This window comes from Paroedura picta, chromosome 9, assembly GCF_049243985.1.
Source record: "Paroedura picta isolate Pp20150507F chromosome 9, Ppicta_v3.0, whole genome shotgun sequence".
NCBI lineage: Eukaryota > Metazoa > Chordata > Lepidosauria > Squamata > Gekkonidae > Paroedura > Paroedura picta.
Window position 1 is genome coordinate 45727493 of NC_135377.1, and position 22807 is coordinate 45750299.

Consider the following 22807-nt stretch of genomic DNA (forward strand, 5'->3'; position numbering starts at 1 on the left):
TTTGGAAAGCAAAAAAGAGGACATATTTCCCAATTTACTACAAGTAAGCACTATGACAACTCTCCTTTTAAATACCTGTGATAATTGCTACTAATTAGAAATATTCCTAGCCTGCCAACCTCAAAAGAGGACATTTTCAGCTGTTTTTAAGAACTCCAAAGAGTAAAGAGGACATGTCCTTTAAAGAGAGGACATCTAGCGACCCTATACCATCACAACATGTTTCATTTATATATTTACATATTGATATATATCACAGTAATGATGTATTTTATTATCTCTCATGTAATTTACAAACTTAAAAATGGGAGGTGAAAGGGCCACATAGGTGGAATAGCCTAGGGCCTGTTTTCATGTACATCCGGCCCTGGTAGCAGTATTGCGTTCCTAAATGGAAAAAATGCCCCAGGCAACCTGGCGCTGATACGCAGTGCCTTGGAGCCAGCCAGGGCATTTATTGTCCTTTCCAGGATGCCATAGTCGGCCGAGGAACCAGGCCTGGATGGCCCAGCTCTTTCCCTGCCACAGGGGCCTGACTCAACCAATTGCCACATTCCCTTGCCATAGAGCAATGAATATATCTATGTTCCCTTGCCGCCAGGCAGTGGAGGACCTGAGTCGGGCCACGCCTGGGTCCAACTCGCCACCAACATCATGCAGAACTAGCCCCGCCACTGGATAAGCGGTAAGGCAGGGCTAATTCCCAGTGCAGACAAGATCAATCAGGTCCCAGTAAAATGGCCTTGCGGTCCCTCAGGCCTGTGTGGGCAACAGAGAGTCAGCTGCTGGCCAGTTCCCCTCCTGTCACCAGAACCTCAGGAACAACATAGAAGAAAGATAAGACAAGAACTGAAGGACAGGAGGTGCTGTGCCAGATCACCAACAAGGATAAGGGTCACATAAGTAGGGCTGAACTGGCTGGCAGGTGCTAAGCATGTTGTAAAAAGCAGTCAGCAAGGAAATGGCTGGTAAGCAATGTGTCCATTAGTTACTGACCTTGTAACCTGTATTGGGAACTGATTCTCCTATCTCGGACTTTGGCCTGTGTTTTGGACTTCTTCTTTTGGATTTCCCCTTGAATCTGATGCTTTGAGTTTGGATTAACTGGTACCTGGATTTTGGACTGGTTTATTAATAAACTCTGCTAGCTAGCTACTCCCTTTGTCTACATGGTGTGCCTGTAGCAGGGCACCTTATTGGTTAATGGGGCACAGTTTCCCAGCTGGCAGCACCTATGTTGCAGTGTATGTTAAGGGTTCTTTATGTGCTATTCAAGCTATTGTACAACACACTGTGGTCCAGTTGTGCACAAAATGGGCCAGACTGGAGAAATATAACTCCAAGCTTATGCCCTATCGTCTGAGCTATGGGTGTTCTGGATGGAGCTGTTGCCTACTGATTTAGTTGCAGCATTTCTGCTGCTTAGAGGCAGGGTGCGATGTGTGTGATCTGAGTAATGCCAGGATTTCCAGTGATTTAACATTATGCGCCTGTATCAGGGGCAGAGGGGCTTAGGAAGAGGGGGCTTAGGAAGCCAAGGCACACTCTTCCCCTGATATTGCTCAGTTCTATGCCAGCTCTGCCAACTCGCTGCTGCAGTGTACAGTTGCCAACTATAGGTTGGGAAATCCCAGGAGAATTGGGGGTGCCCTTGGAGAGGGCAACGCTTGGGAAGGAACCTCCGTTGGGTTGACCCTCCAAACCAGCCACTTTCTGCAGCGATTCGCATCCAACGCGCGGATTCCGAAGGCTACGCGGGGCCGTTCTGCACCAGTTCCCTACTAGCCTGCGGCGCCTGATTCTCCTCCCGCCCGGGGCGAGGCAGCCGCAGGCGCGGGGCTGGCGCGGCGCGGCGCAGGTGGTGCGGGGGCGGGAGCGGCGCCAGTGGGCCCCTCCCCGCGCCCCGCCCCTCCCCGGAATGCCACCGGCGCTCCGTGCGCCTCCCAGGCACTTGGCGAGATGAGCCTGCAGGGGCTGAGCCGGGAGCTCTCCTGCTATCTGGAGCGCCAGGTGCCCGAGGGGCTCTTGGCTCACGGCGTCGGCTGGTCCCTGGCGCTGGCCTTCGGGCTCGCTTACGCCTGCTACTACCTCAGCAGCGTCGCCAAGGTAGGTGCCCCTTGCTCGCCACTCGGGCAGCGGCGCCAACCCCGCCCGGCCGGTCCGCTCGGGGCGGTGGGGAAAGCTAGGCAGACTGGCCAAGCGAAACTCGCCTCGGAGCCCAGCGAGCCCCTTGGTCTTGGCCAGCGCTGCATCCCGGCAGGGAAAGGTCGGGGGGGGGGGCGGTTGCGGAGTTTGCTCGAACAAATGTCGAGTTGGACTCTCCATTTCCTGTTTAGTCACCCGACGACGCTTCAGTGTTTGCTCAGCAGATATTGCGGAGGAACCGATGACCAGCGACACGGGGGGGGGGGGGGGATAGGGAGTTGTGGGTTTGAGACGACATGCCTTTTAAACAATGGGACTTGAGGCATAAGAGAGCGTTTCCTTCCAGATACCTAATTGGCATGTAGTCTTGTTGGAGAGGAGATGGGCTCAATTTCCCCTCAAGTGGTTCGTGTCTTTTATTGGTGCAATTAGCAAGTTTATGATTTGGCCAAGATGTTCCCAGGGGGCTTGGGGCTTCTTGGAGACGTTCCAACCGCAGTCATTATATCCTCTTAAAGTCTTGCTGCTATCGCTTGGCATACAGCTGTCAGTCATTGTGGACTTCGTTCCGTGGCTTTGCAGACTAACATCAGACATTCTACCATTTCAACCAATAGGGCTGTCAGCATTTTGATGCGGTGCCAATAAAAGTGCCCAGTATTGTATAGAATGTAGAAAATATCAACTGTAGGTATTAGGGCAGACAGTACAGCTAAAGGGTTAAAATGGGTAGTAAGAAGAGAATCAGCTGGCTGTTCTGGAAAAGCAGGCATGAAGTTCTAAGTACCTCCAGTGAAAATGTCTCCGGTAAGTTGACAAAAGACATCTTGGGTTGTGGCTAGTCATGCTATAGAGTAGAAAAAGGCTCGGAAAACAATGCCTTATGAACAAGGGGCTTGTTCCATTAAAGTAAATTCAATGTAACCTGGCAGTTGATTGACTGTATGTCAGTGATGCTGTCCTTTAGATTTATTTTATTTCAGTGCACATAAAATGGCTCACTTATTCCAAGTATATGGAATTTCAGGCCAGGATAGCAAAATGCAACTTTAAAAAAGTCCAGTCTTCAGCTGTATATATATTATAATTATATATTAATTATGTATTATAATTATATATATTGGCATTCTATATATTAATATAAAATTAGCTACATTAGCCTGATATTCACACACACATATATATATTAATATGAGGCTCATATAGCTAATTTTTGTTGTAGTTCTTGTGGAATGCAGTGGACTGGATTTATACATGAAAACAATTCTGGAGATAAGTTCCTGTCCTAAAACTTGTTATCTTCTACATAGTTTGGAATCTGCCTTCTCTGTTGGAGCCTTTTGCAAAGGCATTCACCCTACTTCTTGTTTATAGACATGAACATTTTTTTGGTTGCAGTGTACCATCAATCATTAAAGTAAATGTCCTGGGCAGGGCCAGATTTACATGAAAAAAGGCCCTAGGCTATTCCACTTATGTGACTCTTTCACCTCCCATTTTTAAGTTTATAAATTACATGAGAGATAATAAAATACATCATTACTGTGATATATATCAATATGTTAAATGAAACATGTTGTGATTGGTACTAACCTTTAAAAAATGTGGCACGGATAATATATTTTAAAAAATCGAGAACACTTATTTGGACATTTATTCTCAGCACCATATATAGAACTTGTAACAATAACTAATCAAACATAACACACAACATTAACAAAGAAACAAAATTTAAATAATGAAAATCTTTTGACTACGAAAATAAAATACGCAATAAAAATTATCATATTTTCTATCAAATTAAATATATTCAATGCATTGAAGATTAAACCAAATTCAATTCAGATAAATTTATTTCATAATAATTTGCATTTAAAGTTCAAGCATGTATTATGAATTTTAAGTCTTAAACTAAACCAAAAATGGAACTTTATTCAAACAAAATCCATATCACAAAAAAAGAAAATATCAAATTGTTGTTGTTGTTAGATGCGAAGTCGTGTCCAACCCATCGCTTCCCCATAGACAATGATCCTCCAGGCCTTCCTGTCCTCTACCATTCCCCGGATTCCATTTAAATCTAGACAGCATCCTAAAAAGCAGAGACATCACCCTGCCAACAACAGTGTATCTAGTCAAGGCTATGGTCTTCCCAGTTGCAATGTATGGCTGTGAAAGTTGGACCATAAGGAAGGCCGAGCGTCAAAGAATTGAGGCTTTTGAACTTTGGTGCTGGAGAAGACTCTTGCGAGTCCCTTGGACTGCAAGGCGAACAAACTGGTCAGTCCTAGAGGAGATCAGCCCTGACTGCTCCTTAGAAGGCCAGATCCTGAAGTTGAAACTCAAATATTTTGGCCACCTCATGAGAAGGAAGGACTCCCTGGAGAAGAGCCTAATGCTGGGAGCGATTGAGGACAAAAAAAGAAGGGGACGACAGAGAATGAGGTGGCTGGATGGAGTCACTGAAGCAGTAGGTGCAAACTTAAATGGGCTCCGGGGAATGGTAGAGGACAGGAAGGCCTGGAGGATAGCTCCATGGGGTCGCGATGGGTCGGACACGACTTCGCATCTAACAACAATGTATAAGCAAGTTCTGTTGTATATGCCTTATTGGAAAACAAATGGCACTGTTTCAACAAAGCTTGTGTGGATCTGCCTGTCTCTCACCGTGGAACCCTTAATGGCAGCCAGTTTGCCACCTAAGGAAACTGAATAGCTTTACATATTGGTAGGGCCATTTCTGTTTCCCTTCAGAATATACAGTAGGAGACTTGAAATTTGTATTGCTCCTGTACCAGCCAAAAACTGTTTTCTTGTAATGTTTACTATTTTAATAAAAACCATCAACTAAAAATAAGAGAAAATAAAAGTATCTTTTACTCTTCTTGTAGCATAAACATTAATCTGTCTTTCTAGAAACCTGAGCTGGTGACTGGCAGCAAGAACTTTCGGTGCTTTCTACAGGACTATTGCCCAGTAGTGACAGAAACCTACTATCCCACTGTGTGGTGCTGGGAGAGCCGTTTGCAGACTCTCCTGCGTCCTTTAATCACATCTCGGCCATATGTGCAATACAGGAAGTAAGTACCACTTCACTACAAATCTGTCTCTTACAGATGCTGCATGCAAGATAATTCTGCCCATAGCAAACATAGCCAGTGGCAAAGTTGGTCATTTGCTGGAATCCAAAGACTTCCTATAAGCCCACTTTAAAGCAGAGGAGAATAGAAGGAAGGGCTTGGCCTTCCTCCCTCATATTTGGGTGCAGCTAATATAGGAGCAGCCAGTGACTCCTCTATGCTACAAGGCAGGTTGCAGCTACTCCTGTGTGTAGGATAATGGGGAGGGGTTGCTCCTGACATCCTAACTAAACATGCTGGCAACCTTATGCCCACTACAAGTTTGCCGTTGCCAAAGTGATGTAACAGTTAAGAGTAGTGTTTTCTAATCTGGAGAACCAGGTTTGAGGCCGCATTCTTCCACATGAAGCCTGCAGGAAGACCTTGGGTCAGTCATGGTTCTCTCAAAACTCTCTCAGCCCCACCTGCCTCACAAGGTGACTGTTGTGGGGAGAGGAAGCAAATTAACTTATCCTCCCGCAAGTTATTTTTACTTTATTTAGACCCCAGCTTTCTTCCTAATAGGAACCCAAAGCACTTTATATCATACTCCTCTTATCTATTTTCTCCTCACAGCAATCCTGGATGGCAGGTTAGATTGTGAGTCCATGACTGGCCCAAGGTTACGTATCAAGATTCCACGTGAGAGGGCCAGTGTGGCATAGCAGTTAGAGCCTTTGGCTGGGACCTGGATTTGATTCCTTCACTCAGAGAAACATACCAGTTAACATTGAGCACGTAACATTTCTCATCCTCATCTTCCATTCACAAGGTTATTGTTGTGAGGATTAAATGGAGGAGGGGGGAATGATGTGAAAAGCTGCTTTGTGTCCCGATCAAGGAGAAATGGAGTAAGTGAATAAAACTAAGCCAGCTTGGTGTAGTGGTTAGGAGTGTGGACTTCTATTCTGGTGAGCTGGGTTTGATTCCACGCTTCCCCACATGCAGCCAGCTGGGTGACCTTGGGCCCACCACAGCACTGATTAAGCTGTTCTGATCAGCTTAATATCAGGGCTCTCTCAGCTTCGCTTACCTCACTGGGTGTCTGTTGTGGGGAAAGGAAAGGGAAGGCTACTGAAAACCACTTTGAGACTCCTTTGGGTAGAGAAAAGCGGCATTTATTAACAACTTTCCTCCTCCTCCTCCTCCTCCTCCCAATATGCATAGGGGGGATTTGAACCAGATCTTAGTCCCACACTCAACCAGTATACCACATTGGCACACAGTCAAGTAGAAGCTAACCCTTAGGACTAGATGTTTGGGCTGTGGAGGTTGAAGACTTGGTTCTAAAGGAGACAGGCTGGGGGAGAGAATCCACTGTCCATAGTGTGGGGAGAGATTGCGGCTTGGAATGCAGCGCACACACGTGTGTGTTCTTTGTCTGCTCTTCACCCTGAACAAAACATTCGTTTGTTTTTTCTTTACCAGAGTGATTAATTTTAAGGAAAACAGTGTAAACAGAACAGAGCCAAAGGGGAGTGACCACATGGAAAGGGGTGTAATTAGATGTAGGGATGGGCATGAGCCAAACCATGAATCAAAATTCATGACAAATGTTGCCCTATTCATAGTTTGGAAACCAAAAATGAGAGGCGTCTATTGTCGTGGACTTCCTCAAACTTTTAAGGCAGTTTGTAGGGTATATGCCAGTCCATGGCCAGAGCAGAAAGCAGGAATTTAAAGGGATTCTGACTCTGTCCCTGCTTTCTGCTTCAGCAGAAAGCCACAGAAAAGCTGAGTGCCTGGGGTTCCTGCCACTCAACTATTTCCTGCTTCCTTGTATCGTCCCTTTAAAGTTTAAACTGCTCTGCTTGGCTCAGCTGTTTAAAGAGTTTTTTGTTGGCAGGCAGCCCCTATGGCTCGCTAGCCAAGAAAGCCCCTTTAAACTGCTGCAATGAAACTCCAGTTGGGCACAAAGTAGAACACAACTATTTTAGAATTGCCGCAGGGAGTGAAGGGAGTAGAAAACAAACTCTTATTTGCCAAGGCACATACATTCAGCTACCATAACACAGTAGAACTTGATAAAATCAGGATGTGTTCAGTTGAATTCTGCATCCTAGAATGCATGCTAAACCTGCATGCTAAACCTGTCCTTGCCAGGTTTTCCCATCCAGCATGTCTGCATGTGGGACATCCACTTAATGAATTTAAATAAGTGATCTTAGGCTCCTTTTCTTTTTGCAAAGCTAATTAATTTTGGGTTTTCCAGTGAGCTCATTAAAGCAGCTGATGGAGGACAGATTTCCCTGGATTGGTTTGATAATAACAACAGTTTATATCACCCGGATTCCAGCACCCGACCCACTATCTTGCTGCTGCCTGGCCTCACAGGATCAAGCAAGGAATCCTACATTCTCCATATGATTCAGCAAAGCAAGGACCTGGGCTACAGGTATAATTGCCTCATCTGGTAATATTTTCATTGGGACAGCTTGAAATCAGTTTTACAAATGGGAAACTGTGATAAGTCATGGAGAGTGAAAAGAGTGGTCCAAGAAGAGAGAAGATACCTTCTTTCTCATTAACAACCCTGAATTTCCATTTAGGTATTCTTATATTCCCTTTCTATCAAAGTACCTGCAACAATACACAGAATAAAAATCTCATAAAACCATTGTTCAATCTATCTAACACCAATACATCACAAATATACAAATGAACAATAAATAGGCAGCATTAACTAAAACACTGATAAATAATAAACTCCACAGCAGCCAATAAGAGCACTAAATCCAATAAAAGTACTAACTCCAAAACCCATAGCAGAACTTTAAAACCAATTTAAAACACCAGTAAACAAAAAAGGGAGACAGACCAAAAATCTTAGTGTCTTCAATAGGCATAAGACGGATGTAACTCTGTTTATTACTACACTGATGATCTGGTGCTGCGAAATAAATAAAAATGGCACCAGATCCAAGGAGGGGGAATGATGGTAGCCACTGAAAAGACCATGGCCACCAAGTCAATGAAGGCAGTAGGAGGGGACAAACAAATGAAAACCTAAAATGAAGATATTGATGTCCATACAGGTCTGTATGAGGGGAGATGACCCTTTAAGAACCCATGTCATAGCCTGTGCAAAGCCTTATCGGTCAAAACCAACATCTTGAGTTGGGACCAGAAGAAAGCAGGCCATTAGTAAAATTCTGTCAACAGTGGAGTGATGTTCTATCTGTAGTCCACTCCAGCTAACAATCTTGTTGCAGCATTCTGCACTGACTGAAACTTCTGGATGTGTTCCAAGATATTTCCACACAGAACAGGTTACAGTAGTCAGACTTGGAAGTTACCAGAACATGAATCACTGTGGCTGGATTTAAATTATTAACTTAAATCACCAAAAAGAAAAAAGACCATTTTAAATGCATTGATTTAACAACATTTTCTGTTTATTATATAGATATCATGCAAATAAAATGCTCATGAAAGGATTCCTCTGTTGTTGTTTTTTTTGTAATAAAAAGGTGCTACTAGTCCTTACCACTTAGTGGCTTGAATATTTCAGCAGAGCCACTGTGGGAGGAGCATGTCCGGAATCTGTTTCCATCTGTCCAGCCCTACTTCCAGCCAGACACACTCCACAGGCCAATCAAGATGCACCCAGCAAAGCTGGATGCACCAGGATTGGGCCAATCCCCGCCCCCACAAAACGGCCACAATACATTCAGGAAGCCAGACGCAGCCTGGCCACCGAGGAGAGCACACCTGTGATGCCATGGCCCGGCCATGGGTCACCCGGCCGGCAGCACACCCAGCAGGCCATGTGGCTGTGGAGGCGTCAGCGGGGCCCATGCCACAGGACTGGTGGCCCTCTATGTTGACTAGCCCACCCACCACGAATGCAGCGAGCAGGTAGGGTGGCGGTGTCGAGGGGGCCCACTGCTAGCACCAGTTGCGTTCCTGTGTGCAACGGGCTTTCTGCCTAGTAATATATAAGGCTGTGCTGATTTTGATTAATTCACCCCTGAGGACTTGGAAGAGCCTTGAAAAAAGGGTGCTGGTACTCAGTACTGGCGAGTACCATAACAATAAAACCTCTGGTTATAACCATAATACATGTTATTTTGAAATTGAATTTTTTTAAATGCTAAATAAAGCCATTATAAAGGAAAACTGTATGTTTCTTAAATATTTAACAATGTTTTTACTACATTAGAAACTGACATACAATACTTTACAAATTCTTAGAATGACCTCAAATCGAATCTCTTTTATTATTACTTGCAGCTATGATGGGTTTTGTCGACTGGTTTGGACTCGAATCAACACTAGAAGATGCTTATTTAGATGTTCCCTTCTATTTTAATCCCCCCCTTCTCTGTTATATAACTGTCTGACTTTGCAAAAAAGCAAATATATCAACTGGAAGCTAAGGGCTGGTAGTAGTTCCTTATCAAATCATTATTTTCTATGAGATGGAGAGTACTGAGCCAATTGCGATGATGATGCTAGCCATTCAGTCGTGTCCAATTCTTGGCGATCCTATGGCGCAGTTGTCGCCATGTCTTCCTGTCTTGCACCACTTCTTTTAGTTGCATAATTCTATGACCAGTGTTCATTTTAATTGTGTCTAACCATCATGTTCTTTGTCGGCCTGGTTTCCTTTTACACCTCTGCATGTTGGTTCCAAGCTCAGATAAATGGGGAGGATTAAGGAAAGAACGGGCAACCTAACATAAGAACTTTGCCAAGAAAATCCTGTGGAACACCTCTCAAATGAGTCAGTTGTAGAGAGCAGTTAATATGAATATGAAAGAAAAGTTGGTTGGATATGTCTATCTACATATAAAAGACGGATGTGTATAACAATCTGGGTGACCATTAGTTCCTGTCCTTCAGTATGAAGTCATAAAATTGGTGTACAATCGACTGTGCTATATGATGATTCACAAAGTTGTTTTCCATACATTTTTCTCTACAATGTAAAGGAGCTTTTCATTCATAAGTGCTATAAGTTCAGTTTTAGGAAATAATCAATGCCCTCCCAGAAATGTTACACCCTTCTCAGTCTATTGAAGTCAATGCGTTTAGAAGGGTATATCTGTGCCCTGGTCAGTACTGAATGGGTTGGATCTGGCTAGATTTTTGTGTGATGAAACAGGGAACTGGGTGTACTCTTTGACTACCCGAAAAAAAAAGATGTTGTGAATCATGAGACCAGTATGGGTAGATTCAACCTTATATATTTATGCTGAGTTTTACATTTTAAGCTGCATTATCTTAAAAGAAAACTGCTTTCTTTTTATGGCTAAGAACCATGTATAATCTTACCCTGGTGTCAAGAATTATTAAAATAGCACTTAGTACATATACCACTACTTACTAATATAGTTTGCTGTTGAAATCATTTTTAATGTAATTTAATCAAATTAATTAAAAAAAAACACAAATGTTTGTGCTTGCTGCTCTTTAGTCTTGATCATAAAGGTGTGGTTCAGAGGGCTGAGAGAGAAAAGGTCTTGTAGAATGTGTACCCTGTAGTCTACATACTACAAGATAATTTCCCCCATCCTTCCCTACCATGTTTCAGAAGTAAAAGGATTGTATCTTTGCTGCTGAACAAGTGGAGGGAACTGATCTCCGAGGATGTGTCACATATTCTACCTCCTTCAAAAAGATATCTTTGTAGCACATCAGTAAGCCTTCAGGAAAGGGTAGTATATAAATTCAAGAATAAAATAAATGTTGTGAATTTCCTGCATTCTGCAGGGGGTTGGACTAGAATGACCCTGGATGTCCCTTCCAACTCTATGATTCTATTATTCTAAATAAAATATTCTACGCACCTTCCCATCTCCTTGATACTGATGGTGAGGATTTGCTGTCTTTGTTGCACATTGCTGTCCCTCTTGCACAGGTTATTTTTTCTGCAAAGTCTTATTATGTAAATAAGGTTTTTGTTCTCTGCAAATGTGTATGATACATTTTTGGTCAAGGGTTGGTTTTAACCACCAGATGCTAGTCACAAATTCAAGGTGGCTGTCCACTCTCAGGCACCTCACATTTTCTCAAGTGTTCCTAAATGAAACTGTGTGCTCTAGTTAAGAAGATCTCAAAAACTTAGATAAAGTATAAATATAGGAATTAATGTATGTATATAAACATACATCCCTATATTGATTGGCAAATCCTGTTCTAAATTGGAGCAGCTTCAGAATGCATGGCCCTTTGGATTTAAAGACAGTCAGCAATCCTGTAAAAACTGCTCTCTCTTTTTCCCCAAGGTGTGTGGTTTTTAACTATCGAGGAGTTGCTGGTGAAAATCTCTTGGTAAGAATGGCTCTTAAATAAGAACTTTGAGAACCCTTAAAGCAAACAACTGTAAGCTTGCAATTTTTCCATAGGCACTTCCTATTGGTGCTGTGGTTGAGAGGTTGAGGGCCTTGCTGGCAATTATTCCCCTTTATTTCATGTAGTATAATGAGCAGGGAAAAAGTGTTTCCTACATAAGTCTGTGCCATATAACCATGCTCCAGACACCTCCTTGGCAGTTTACTGTCATATTTCAGAGTAAGTCAGTTGGTCAGAATGGGAGGAGGACAGGAATTTCCAAATCTACAAGCTAAATTGAAGAATAGGTCCATCTTAATAACTAGCATTCTCAAACTGAGGGACTGAAGACCCGGGCTGTTGCTGGAAAAGCTATAATAGTGGTCCGTCCTATTTCATTTATACTACCCCTCCTCCTAAACAATGAGCAGCCTATGGTTTTATCCTCTTGTAGCAATGTGTGCTATACAGTTATCAGTCCAAACTGTTGTCTAGTTGGGAATGGGAAGGCAATGGCAAAATGCACAGGGCTGACCTCAGGAGGTGGCATCCTCTGACAGCTGCCAAGCCCACTGGCTAGGAAGGCTCCACTACTGAGTCCCAGGCAGCCCATGTCCACCACAGCTCCTCATCACCATCTCCTCTCCATTGCTTGCTACTCAGAAACAGAAGACAGGCAGTTGCTCTTCTTCACTTGCCCTGAAGTGCTTCATTTCCCTGTCTCTGCAATGACAACTGTTCCTTGCTGCCATCCTTGCTCTCTGGTTTATCAGCCCCAAATACTGGGTTTGGGGGAAAACAAGGCGCATAGCAGCCAATTATTTCTTGAAAAAAAAAGAGATAAGGTTGGTCTGGCATGACTTCACAGAGCCTTGGTTTTCACCATCCTGAATCATTTGGTGTCATCTGCAAACTTGGCCACTACACTGTTCACCCCTGGTTCCAGATTATTAATGGATAAATTAAATAGTATCAGCCCAATACTAGTCTTTGTGGAAACTTGCTGCTTTTGTACAGTGAGAACTGTCAATTGATTCCTACTCTTTGCTTCCTGTTATTTAACCAGTTTTTAATCCATAACAGAAACTGTCATCTTATGACTGTTTAATTTATGCAGGTGTCCTTGGTGAGGCACTTATCAAAAGCCTTTTGCGAATCCAGGTATATAATGTCTGTTGGGTCACTGTTGATTACATGCTTATTCACTTTCTCAAAGAAATACAAAAAGGTTGATGAGACCGGACTTCCCTTTTCAGAAGCCATGCTGATTTTCCCTCCTCTTTCATTGTCCTTCTATGTGCCTAACAATTCTATATTTTGTTACAGTTTCTACTAATTTGCCTGTGACAATCATTAGACTTACTGGCCTGAAATTTCCTGGTTCTCCTCTGGATCCCTCTGCTACTCTCTAGTCTTCTGGTAGAGTAGCTGATTTCAGTGATAGGTTACATATCTGGATTAGTAGATCTTCCAATACTTCCATGGCTGGTTTCCTGCTCCATATATATATGGAGGGACAGAGAGAGAGACAGAACTCAGCTTATACAGGTTACTGTCCACCTGTATGGTAGGGATGGGTTAGTGCTTTAATTATTAAAGCTAACACTTTGTATTGTGCCAGGACACCCCAGGGAATCAGCGCAGTTTTCTTAGCACATCTGTTATATGGCCCCTTCCGTTCTGTGCGTGTGTATTATCATTGTGTTAAAGTTCAGAGCATAGGCTGTATATGTACACACACACATATCCCTGATCACAATTCCATGCAAAGATTATCCAAATTCAGGGAATCTTGTAACATGAAATTTTTATGAATTAGCCATTTTTGCATGAATATTTCATCATTTATTTTGCTGTGTTTACTCTTTATTCTTCTGATGATTGTCATGAGAAAGAGCAGGAACACATTCCTACCTGTGAACACATTCATTAGGCATCGCCAACACACTTCCAAATGTTATCATTTGGAACTAATGTTATCATGGCAACTAATTTTAATTCATGCCTGCTTTCAACACTGTCACTGGAACATTACCAAGCTCAGTAAGGTCTGTGGATGCATTGTTTCAATGATATCCTAATATTTTGTTTGTCACTCAAATACCATTCAATAACAATTTTGCCCTACAAGAAGCCTACATTCCTAGAGGTAGAATGCTTCTTGCTAGGAATTCTCTGCAAAAGATGAACTGAACCATTAAAGTGTACCATTTGGTACCCAAGATATTAAAAATAGGAAAGTTTTAGGTGTAACATACAGCCTATAAATTTATGCCTGTTTTTGTAGAAGTCTCACTGGCTTCAGTTGTATTTATTGCCAAGTAAATATACATATTCTTACATATTTCATGAGAACAAATATGGGTAACTTAAATTTATTTTTTATTGTGCTGAGATAAAAATGCAGTGGGGTGGATCCAGTAATCCATCATCAATGGGCAGTGTTGGCAGTTGTGGATTTTCCAGTTTGCTTCTGCACAGCCGTCACAGGATTCACATGAGCCAATACTTGCAAGGGAGGGAGGCTGTGGTAGGTCAGGCGAAGGGGATGATCTTGCCCTTTCTGCCTCCTTCAACATAGCCCCCAATTCTCTCCCTTCCTCCTCTTCATTGCCATCTATCAACCTGTCTGGCTATTACTCTATGTGGGTTGCAAGAATAAATTTTCCTGGATTAGAAAGGGATGCAGCAGGAATAGGAAAATGGAAGAAACTCTCGATCCTTGTGCTGGATGTGACGCAATGGTCATACTGAGGTCATACTGAGGATGTGACCCAATGACATACTGAGGATGAACATGAGCATCCCTAGTTTAAATCTTTACACAGCCATGGCTCACTGCATGTATTTAAGATATAACTAGACATGTGGGCAAATGCATAGTCTCAGATTTGTGGAAATAATGGAGCTGTGGGGTACTTTTAAGAAGAACAAATACTTAATCTCATTCGCTGAAAATCTTCCCTCAGGTGATTATTAACTTTGCATAGTTGCTTAGGTTCTTCTTGGGTTTGACCCTAATTTAAGGATAAAACAAATGCTTATTGTGCTCTTTTCTACCTTGTGTACTGTGCAGACACCGAGGACATATTGTGCTTCTAATACTGAGGACCTGGAAGCTGTTATTCATCATATACACAGTTTGTACTCCTCTGCTCCATTTATGGCAGCAGGTGTTTCTATGGGAGGGTAAGAAGTTATATAATGGACATTCTGCTAGCATAGATCTCCAGTCATTACAAATTTCCAAAGGTCCTAATTAAGGATTGTTCTTGTATAATGCAGACTCAGTGGAAAATGTTCTGTCTTGTTTTATGCCCTGACTCTACATTTTCCTATAATAATAAGATGTCGACAGTAGCCACAATTTGTTTTAAAGTGTTCTGTGACAGGTACTGTTCTCCTTGATCACTTGTGTTTTCCAATAATCATAAGCAAGTTTTTGAGCTGCAGGCTTATTGAAGCAATCTAATATCTGCAATAATTGACTTTTGCTGGCAGAAGCTAGTTGAGGCTGAAAATGTGAGTCAAGTTTAAATTGCAGCCCTCCAACTGGAGTGGTACCACTGAGGGACATACTGACCACCATTTTACAATAATCAGATTATAACAAAGCATCAGGTCAGCCACACTACAGGATTCTGACAGGGAAGACTCTTAGGTTTTTGAATGAGGTCTGTATTCACAGTCTATCAACTGTTTTCATAGGTTATAAGACTATGAGGGAGAACTGTTTGGCCTTGATTGTTAGAAGTTGATTCACTGGCTGTTACTTTATATTATTATTTCTGTTACTTTATATATTATACTTTATATTCTTTGGGGAATTTGATATTGGAGTTGCGATTAAAATACTTCCAAGACACATGCAGACAAGCAAAAGTGGGGTTTTTTTTTAGTTTGATCTGGAAAAAATGGAAAAGGGACCAAGCCCTATGAAGATAGGTTGAGGGACTTGGGAATGTTCAGCCTGGAGAAAAGGAGGTTGAGAGGGGACATGATAGCCCTCTTTAAGTATTTGAAAAGTTGTCACTTAGAGGAGGGCAGGATGCTGTTTCCATTGGCTGCAGAGGAAAGGATGTGCAGTAATGGGTTTAAACTACAAGTACAATGATATAGACTAGATATCAGAAAAAAAAATTAACAGGCAGTGGAATAGGCTGCCTAAGGAGGTGGTGAGCTCCCCCTCACTGGCAGTCTTCAAACAAAGGTTGGATACACACTTTTCTTGGATGCTTTGGGCTGAACCTGCATTGAGCAGGGGGTTGGACTAGATGGCCTGTGTGGCCCTTCCAACTCTATGTTTCTATGAAAAGGAAATACAATGATGCGAAATACACGTTTGCTTAAACTCAGTTTGTTTTCCAACATACAAAGTGTGCATCTAAAATTTTAATGTGCGAATTGCCTTCCAGAGGGATGGAGGCTAAAAGGTGCTGCTTCAGACAATATGTCAGATTTCCTGAAGAAGCAAAGACTGAATCCAAGATCATTTAATAGATTGTAGGTTGCAAGATTATTTATGTCCAGATACTGTGGCTTCATGTGCTTTAGGATATGCCAGTAACAACAACATCAAAAATGGCATTGTATCACAGGACATGTTATCCTGTATCAGGGACTTAAGCAACCTGCAGCTTCCCCAACTCTTGATGGTCCCACCCCCAAGGTCCCACCCTCAGTGTCTATGAGCCAAAGCGGCAACACATGTGGTGCCTTTTACGCAAAGCCCACTGCTTGATAGGGATGGGCCTTTTAACAGCTGATACTGCTGTGAGGGGTGGGGAAACATGGAGGTGAGTTGAAGCTGGGATGTAGGGTGGTAACAGCTTCTTACAGCAACAGCTCAGATCCCATGGAGCTTCCAGACAGGTGAAACCTCCAAGGATGTTAGCCCCAAGATGAGCTGGACCCTCCATAAAGCAGAGGTAAATAGGATGGGGGGGTGGACAAACCTGCCTTTGTTTCTGAGATTGAGGGGAGCAGGGTCAGGAGAGAAGTGAAGAACCTGGGTAATGGTAAGGCTACACAGGTACTTCCTGCTGTCAAGGATCTGCCAGGCCAGTAGGGCTACACCCTGAGTCAGTCTTGCCATGTATTTTACTCTCATATGGTTGAGGTCACAGAACAATGCACCTATAAGCATGATGAGGCATAATCTGAATCTTTTGTTTTATCTCCTATTTGTAGCATGCTTCTTGTAAACTATTTGGGCAGACCTGGCACAGAAACACCACTGAAGGCTGCTGCAGTATTTTCAGCAGGATGGAATGTTTTTGATTGTGTAGACTCACTAGAAAAGCCTATGAACTGGCTTCTCTTTAATTATTATTTAACGAGCCGTCTACAGTCGTCAGTTATTAGGTGAGTCAACCTCACATGATCACATGTTAGGATAAAAAGCAAGTATATTGTGATAAATGTTAAGGATGACCCGATTAAGTGAATAACCTTTCCCTTGATGTTTGTAATATAGAAGCACCTGGCATAAAAATGTGTCAGATTTAATGGACTTCTTTCAAGGACGAAGTATGCATTTGGTCTACCAGAATACACTGACACGGGCTTCAACATATAAATTGTGCATTCTCAAATACCAGACTTCTCTTTTTGTGACCAAATGTAGCAAAACAGTTCTAAGCATGTGCTGTTGCCCAGGTAGTGTCTTATAGTGTTTTGGAAGCTTGGTTTAAATTTACCATTGTAAAAGCTGGCTGCAAGCCACAGGAATAAATGTGTGGACAGAAACTTTGCAGAAATCAGCCTGAGTTTAACCACATAAATGAAGCCCTCGTTTTCAGCTGGCTTTGCTCACCTGGTTGCACTCAACCTGGTGGTGCTAGTGCAACAATGTGTGCTAGTGGTGCTATTTATGTCAGGTTAATAGGATCTGGTTATAATAAGTTGTTTTACTCAAAGAATGTATTTTTCTGAATATCTTTGTGGTATTCTGATCCAGTTTTAAGACTGCCCCCTTATTATTTCATTTTTTTATAGACACCGGGAAATGTTTGAAAAGCTATTTAATATGAACCTTGTCATGAAGGTATGAGGATTAACTGTATGTTTTTCATTTAATTTGTATTTCATATTTTGGTTTTACCAACTCTTACACAAATAATTTTCTCATATTCAGGCAAAGACCATCAGGGAATTTGATAAACAATTCACTTCTGTCATGTTTGGCTACCCTACAATTGATGATTACTATACAGATGCTAGTCCATTTCATAGACTGAAGACAGTTGGAATTCCAGTGTTGTGCTTGAATTCTATGGATGATGTTTTCTCACCAAATCATGGTAGTAAAACTTCTTCTCTCTCATAACTTTAAGTGCATAAGTAGACAACAGACATTTTATATGAGACTGGAAGGACACTGTCTCTTGGGTTGTAGACAGGAGCACTCTAATAGGTCCAGCTCCAAATTTTGAGAGGATTTCAGCAAGGTGTCTCCTCATCAGCATACCACCATGTCTCATCCTCTCTCAATCCACCTGCCTTCTTTATATACACCGATACTATCCTCCTCCATCTACTTAGTTCTCTGGAATTGATGATTCAGTTTTGCTCTTTCTCTGTGATCAAAGACTGGCCAAGAGGCAGTATAAATAAATGTAACACAATGTAAATAAATGTAAACAGTTTAAAATGGAACAGGTATTATACACACAACCCTCTACAGCATACTTAGGCAACCTTTTGATCCAAGGGCCAAAGAATGGTGAGCTGGCAAATAACATTTCATGAACTGACTTTATAAAGCTGAATTCTGTACATATATTGCAGTTAGCTTTCATTAAGTTACTAGAAACCTAATAATTCTGAGATAGAACAATTTTGGGAATGGCGACTTACACTTTCTTTTCCTTTTAGCAATACCAGTGGAAATGGCAAAACAAAATCCAAACGTGGCTTTGGTTCTTACTTCCTGTGGAGGCCATATTGGTTTTCTGGAAGGATTGTGGCCAAGAAAATGCACATACATGGACAGAGTCTTCAAGCAGTTTGTTCAAGCTGTGTTTGAGCATGAAAGTAAAATCCTTAATATGTAGCAACGTAGCAGGACCACAGTTGCGGCACAGTAGCATTTTATGATCAGGGTATTTAAACTAACTGTACATGATTCAGCCTGCAAAATGGATGAAATTCATGAACAAAAAGTGTTTGCTTAGGTACTATGCGGTATTACTTTGAGAAACTTGCTTTAAAATGCCTTATATGCAAAACATTAAATGGAAAGAGCACTTTGCACACATGAAATTGCACTTAACCAAAAACCATTAAGTAAACAGATAATTTCTCAGGTTTGTTTAAAAAAAATAGATAATTCATATTTAGGAAACTGTTCTGGTGACTTGTTCATGTGCACTTAACATTCATTAAAAGTGATATATAAAATAGTGGTATAAAGCCATTTTTAACTTTACCAAGGACTGCAATAGGATTGCTGATTGTACTTAATATACCCTATGAGGATAATTACAGTATTGTTAATTTTTCTCAAAGCCATATATTTCTTGATTTTTAACATTGTTGCTTGTCATATAGTATTTATATTTCTACCAATTGGTTTATGTTGAAACATGAAAGAGAAATAAACTACATTTTAAAACAGTCTTTCACTTAATCTTTGCATGTGGCTTGGTGTTTCTGTATTTCTACTTCACATAAGAAAAATGTAGCTTGTCATTAGGTGTCAACAGGAACAGTTAATTTCATGTAAAACTGCCATGCTTTGAGCAATACCACTGGAGCATCTGCAGTCTTACTCCCTATACAACTGAAAATGGAACTACTGTTGCAGTGTTTTCGATATATTGTTTTTAAAATGCAATCTTGTCTGTTTCAGCAGATTTTGGAACTAAAACTGGCTTTTCTTCTCCTGTATTCTCTAGTATCTAAGGCTACTTGAGAGTAAAGAATCAGGTTCACTTAGAATTGCTCTCTCTGACCATTTACACACTGGGAACTTCATTGCCCCAGCTCCCATCCAGGAGCACAAATCGGGGGCGGGCAAGGTGCACCAGGCCAAATGCTCCCCAGTGTGGATGCAGGAAGAGGTGGGGCAACCTGCCACAACTAAAACTCCAGCCTGCAGCCTGACATGAAACCTCCAGTGCATAAACAGTCTCTGTGTGTCATGTTTTTTGGGTACTTTTGGAATTTAATATAAGCTAGACTGAGCTGGACTATATTAGAAGAGGTTCCCCCACCTAAAACAAATTCAGCAACATGGTTTATCATTGGAATGCACCGCAGTATAGCAGTTTAGAGTGTGCAATTGGAAAGACCCAGTTTCATATCTCATTGTGTCAAAAGGGTCAAAGGACCTCAGCCTAACTTAACTCATGGAACTGTGGTAAAGATAAACTTCTACGGCTGGGTAACAATGTGATAGAAATAATTAAGAATACTTTTTAAACATTTACAACCAATCTGCTACATTGTTCTGTGCAGCTGCCAGGTAAGTTTCAGACACGTGCAAAGAGGTATTTTCTGCAAAATGTCATATACAAATAATATATTTTGTATTTTAAAAGCTTTAATGGGATTAATGGATCGTGAAATGTCCTAGTTTTCTGCAGCAAATATAATATTGACAAAAATGGATATTCATGTAGCATTTTGAAAAGTTTCTAAAATTATTAGGTATAATAATTGGTTTACTGAGCTAGTCCGTTGGGAAGCCGACATGTAAAATAATATTGAACTTGCAGATGCTGGAAGTTTCCAATCTGCCAGAACAGTTCATCCCTGCACAAAAAGTGCTTCGGAAGCAAATCCTTAAAAACTGAATTGGATTTAATTGTTACCAAGAAGATCGAAGAGAGACATACCTTTAATATAGGATATCCCAAAATGAAAGTTACACAGTTGAGTTACAAAAGTTAGATCTGATTTTGATATTAGATACAAGCTGCAAGTCTATGCACACCTTATAATATTGGCTTATTTCTGAACAGTCATTGCAGTTCTGCCGTACCATGCATTTGTGTCCCGCTCACCTCCCCCCTCCACAGTAAGTACTAGGGTAATTCAACATGAGGACTGCTGAAGGTGTAAGAAGAATCCCAGTGAATAAAACTTCCTATACTTCTTCTCAGAAGTAAATTTCCTTAAGTAGAGATCCTGCCGTGCTGCATTTTTTCCATTGTTGTTTGGTTGTATTCCAGTTAATTACTTCCATCTGGCATTTGTCTTGTAGCATTTAACAATAGTTAATTATCCACCTATTGGAGTTTATGAAATGTTTAATTTTTAGCAAATCCAGTCTCTTGGCTTAGTACAAAGTTCTAATACATATGCCCCCTCCCGACTGCAGGGGTAGTCAAACTGCGGCCCTCCAGATATCCCTGGACTACAATTCCCATGAGCCCCTGCCAGCGGTCGCTTCAGGTCCCCTGAAGAAAATGTCAAACTTTGGGAAGCTGAATCTATCGCATCATATTTAATACTGGAAACTCAAACAAAAGATAAGGAACGTCTTCGTGAATTTTCAAATATTTCCTTGTAGCAAGATTAATTCACGGGGGGAAGAAGCAGTGCTCGTTGCCTGGAGATCTTCGCCTTTTTGCGTTCGCGGAGGCCTCCACGGGCCGTTCCAACCTTGGAAGAGCCAACATGAAGCTGGGATAGTTTACTGATGCAGGAAATGCATACAAAATACGTCGCCGGAAGTTCCGAGGTTTGGGGGGGGGGCGCAACGGACTCCCACAGACATGACAGTTCAGGCATCAGCTGCCCTCGCTGTGGGGGTGGGGGTGGGAGGGAAACTATTCCTCTACTAAGAGGCATGAAAAGCAAGTCGACCTCACGTCCGGCTCCTAACTGCAGTTCTGAAATCAGCCACAGTAGTGGAGCTGCCCAGAGAAAACCCTCAGCATTAAGTCTGCAGGGGGGCAGTTTCGCTTTCACTGTAGTGCTTTGAAATCGTTTCCAGCTCCCCCCCTCCCTTTATGCTTGCTGGAGCAGCCTGTTGTCAAAATTGAGCTGTGTTTTCAAAATGAAATGGTTGAAGTTCTGGAGAGTATTGCCAGGAAGAAGATGGGACTTATTGTCTGGCTTAAGTTTCAAGTACTGTTATTTCCTAATTATTATTATTGTATGGTATTATTTATTATTTTGACAGACAGGTAAGGGTGGGGGACAAGTAACCACCAAGCATTCATTCAGAGTTGGCGCATGCTTTGATATTACAGATTACTTTGGGAGCATTTGCCCCAACATATGTTTGAACATCTTCATAGGTCTCTGTTATTCTGGTCTCTCCACATTTGCTCAGTCTTCCTTAATGTGACGTACCCTCAAATTTCTCTCACCTATCCCAGTTGTGGAAAGACAGTATGAGACTTGGGTTAGTTAATGGAAGGGGGAAGGAAGGGAGGAAAAAGTAATGGTGCTTCCCGGTATCTAGTAGGCAAAACAATTCAGACCTGAGTCTCACAAAGATGGAGCAGCATAGGTGACAGAGTTTTTCTCTCTCTGGGGCCATGTAAATGTCTCGCAGACTCCATCTATCCTGGGTACGGGGTGGTAAAGTTACCAGATATAGGTTGGAAAACTCCTGGAGATTTGGGGAGGACAGGAACCTCAGTGGGGTACAGCGCTGCAGAGTCAGTTTTATCCAGGGGAACTGGTTTCTGTAGACTGAAGATGACCTGTAATGATCCCCAGGTCATAACTGGAAGCTGGCATCTCCATTTGGGTTTGCTTTTTCTCCTCTATTTATGGGCCTGCAGCTGCAGACCAGTGTTTTAGTTACTATATGTTGTTATTTTCTTGGATTATGTCACTCCAGTTAGATTCTCCTAATCCGGTTAACCCAGTGGACTGCAATTAAGAGGGTGGAGGATGGATATTGGTTTTATGTATAATAATAATAATAATTATTATTATAATAATAATTGTAAACCACCCCCAGCCCGCTTGCGAGGAGTGGTATAGAAATAGGATTAAATAAATAATCTACTCAGAAAATCATACTCTGGTCTTGCTAGTAGGGGTCATTCTAAGAAAAGGGTTTTTAGGGTTACCCTATAAATCTTGAATGCTCATTCTGCTCCCCCCCCCCACCTTCCCAGTGCTTGAGAGAAACAGATTGGCACTTCTTCCCCCCTCCTGAATCCTTGGCTCTCAGTACACTACAGCATCTGGGCTCCAGCTCCCACCATGATGGAAGGGAAAGGCTGCCGTTGTTGGCCCTACCAGGCCCTCATGTTTCAGGGGTTTCCTGCATTCCTTGCGTAGCTTGGCGCCCACACTTT

The 22807-nt window shown here is 42.0% G+C and overlaps 1 protein-coding gene across 4 annotated transcripts; it reads left to right on the forward strand.

The window, feature by feature from the left end:
• Positions 1–1891: 1891 nt before the first annotated feature.
• ABHD3 (abhydrolase domain containing 3, phospholipase) lies at positions 1892–19157 on the forward strand. Of its 4 annotated transcripts, none has more exons than XM_077352641.1 (9): positions 1893–2106; positions 5062–5225; positions 7561–7659; positions 11495–11540; positions 14617–14729; positions 16731–16904; positions 17538–17586; positions 17677–17842; positions 18417–19157. In XM_077352641.1, the coding sequence occupies exons 1-9, from the start codon at positions 1960–1962 to the stop codon at positions 18593–18595; spliced, it is 1137 nt and encodes a 378-aa protein (XP_077208756.1). In that variant the 5' UTR covers positions 1893–1959; the 3' UTR covers positions 18596–19157. The 4 variants fall into 4 exon arrangements, with proteins under 4 accessions (XP_077208758.1, XP_077208756.1, XP_077208755.1 ...); XM_077352640.1 differs by having other exon boundaries at positions 1895–2106; positions 7477–7659; XM_077352643.1 differs by lacking the exons at positions 11495–11540; positions 14617–14729 and having other exon boundaries at positions 1892–2106.
• Positions 19158–22807: the final 3650 nt, after the last annotated feature.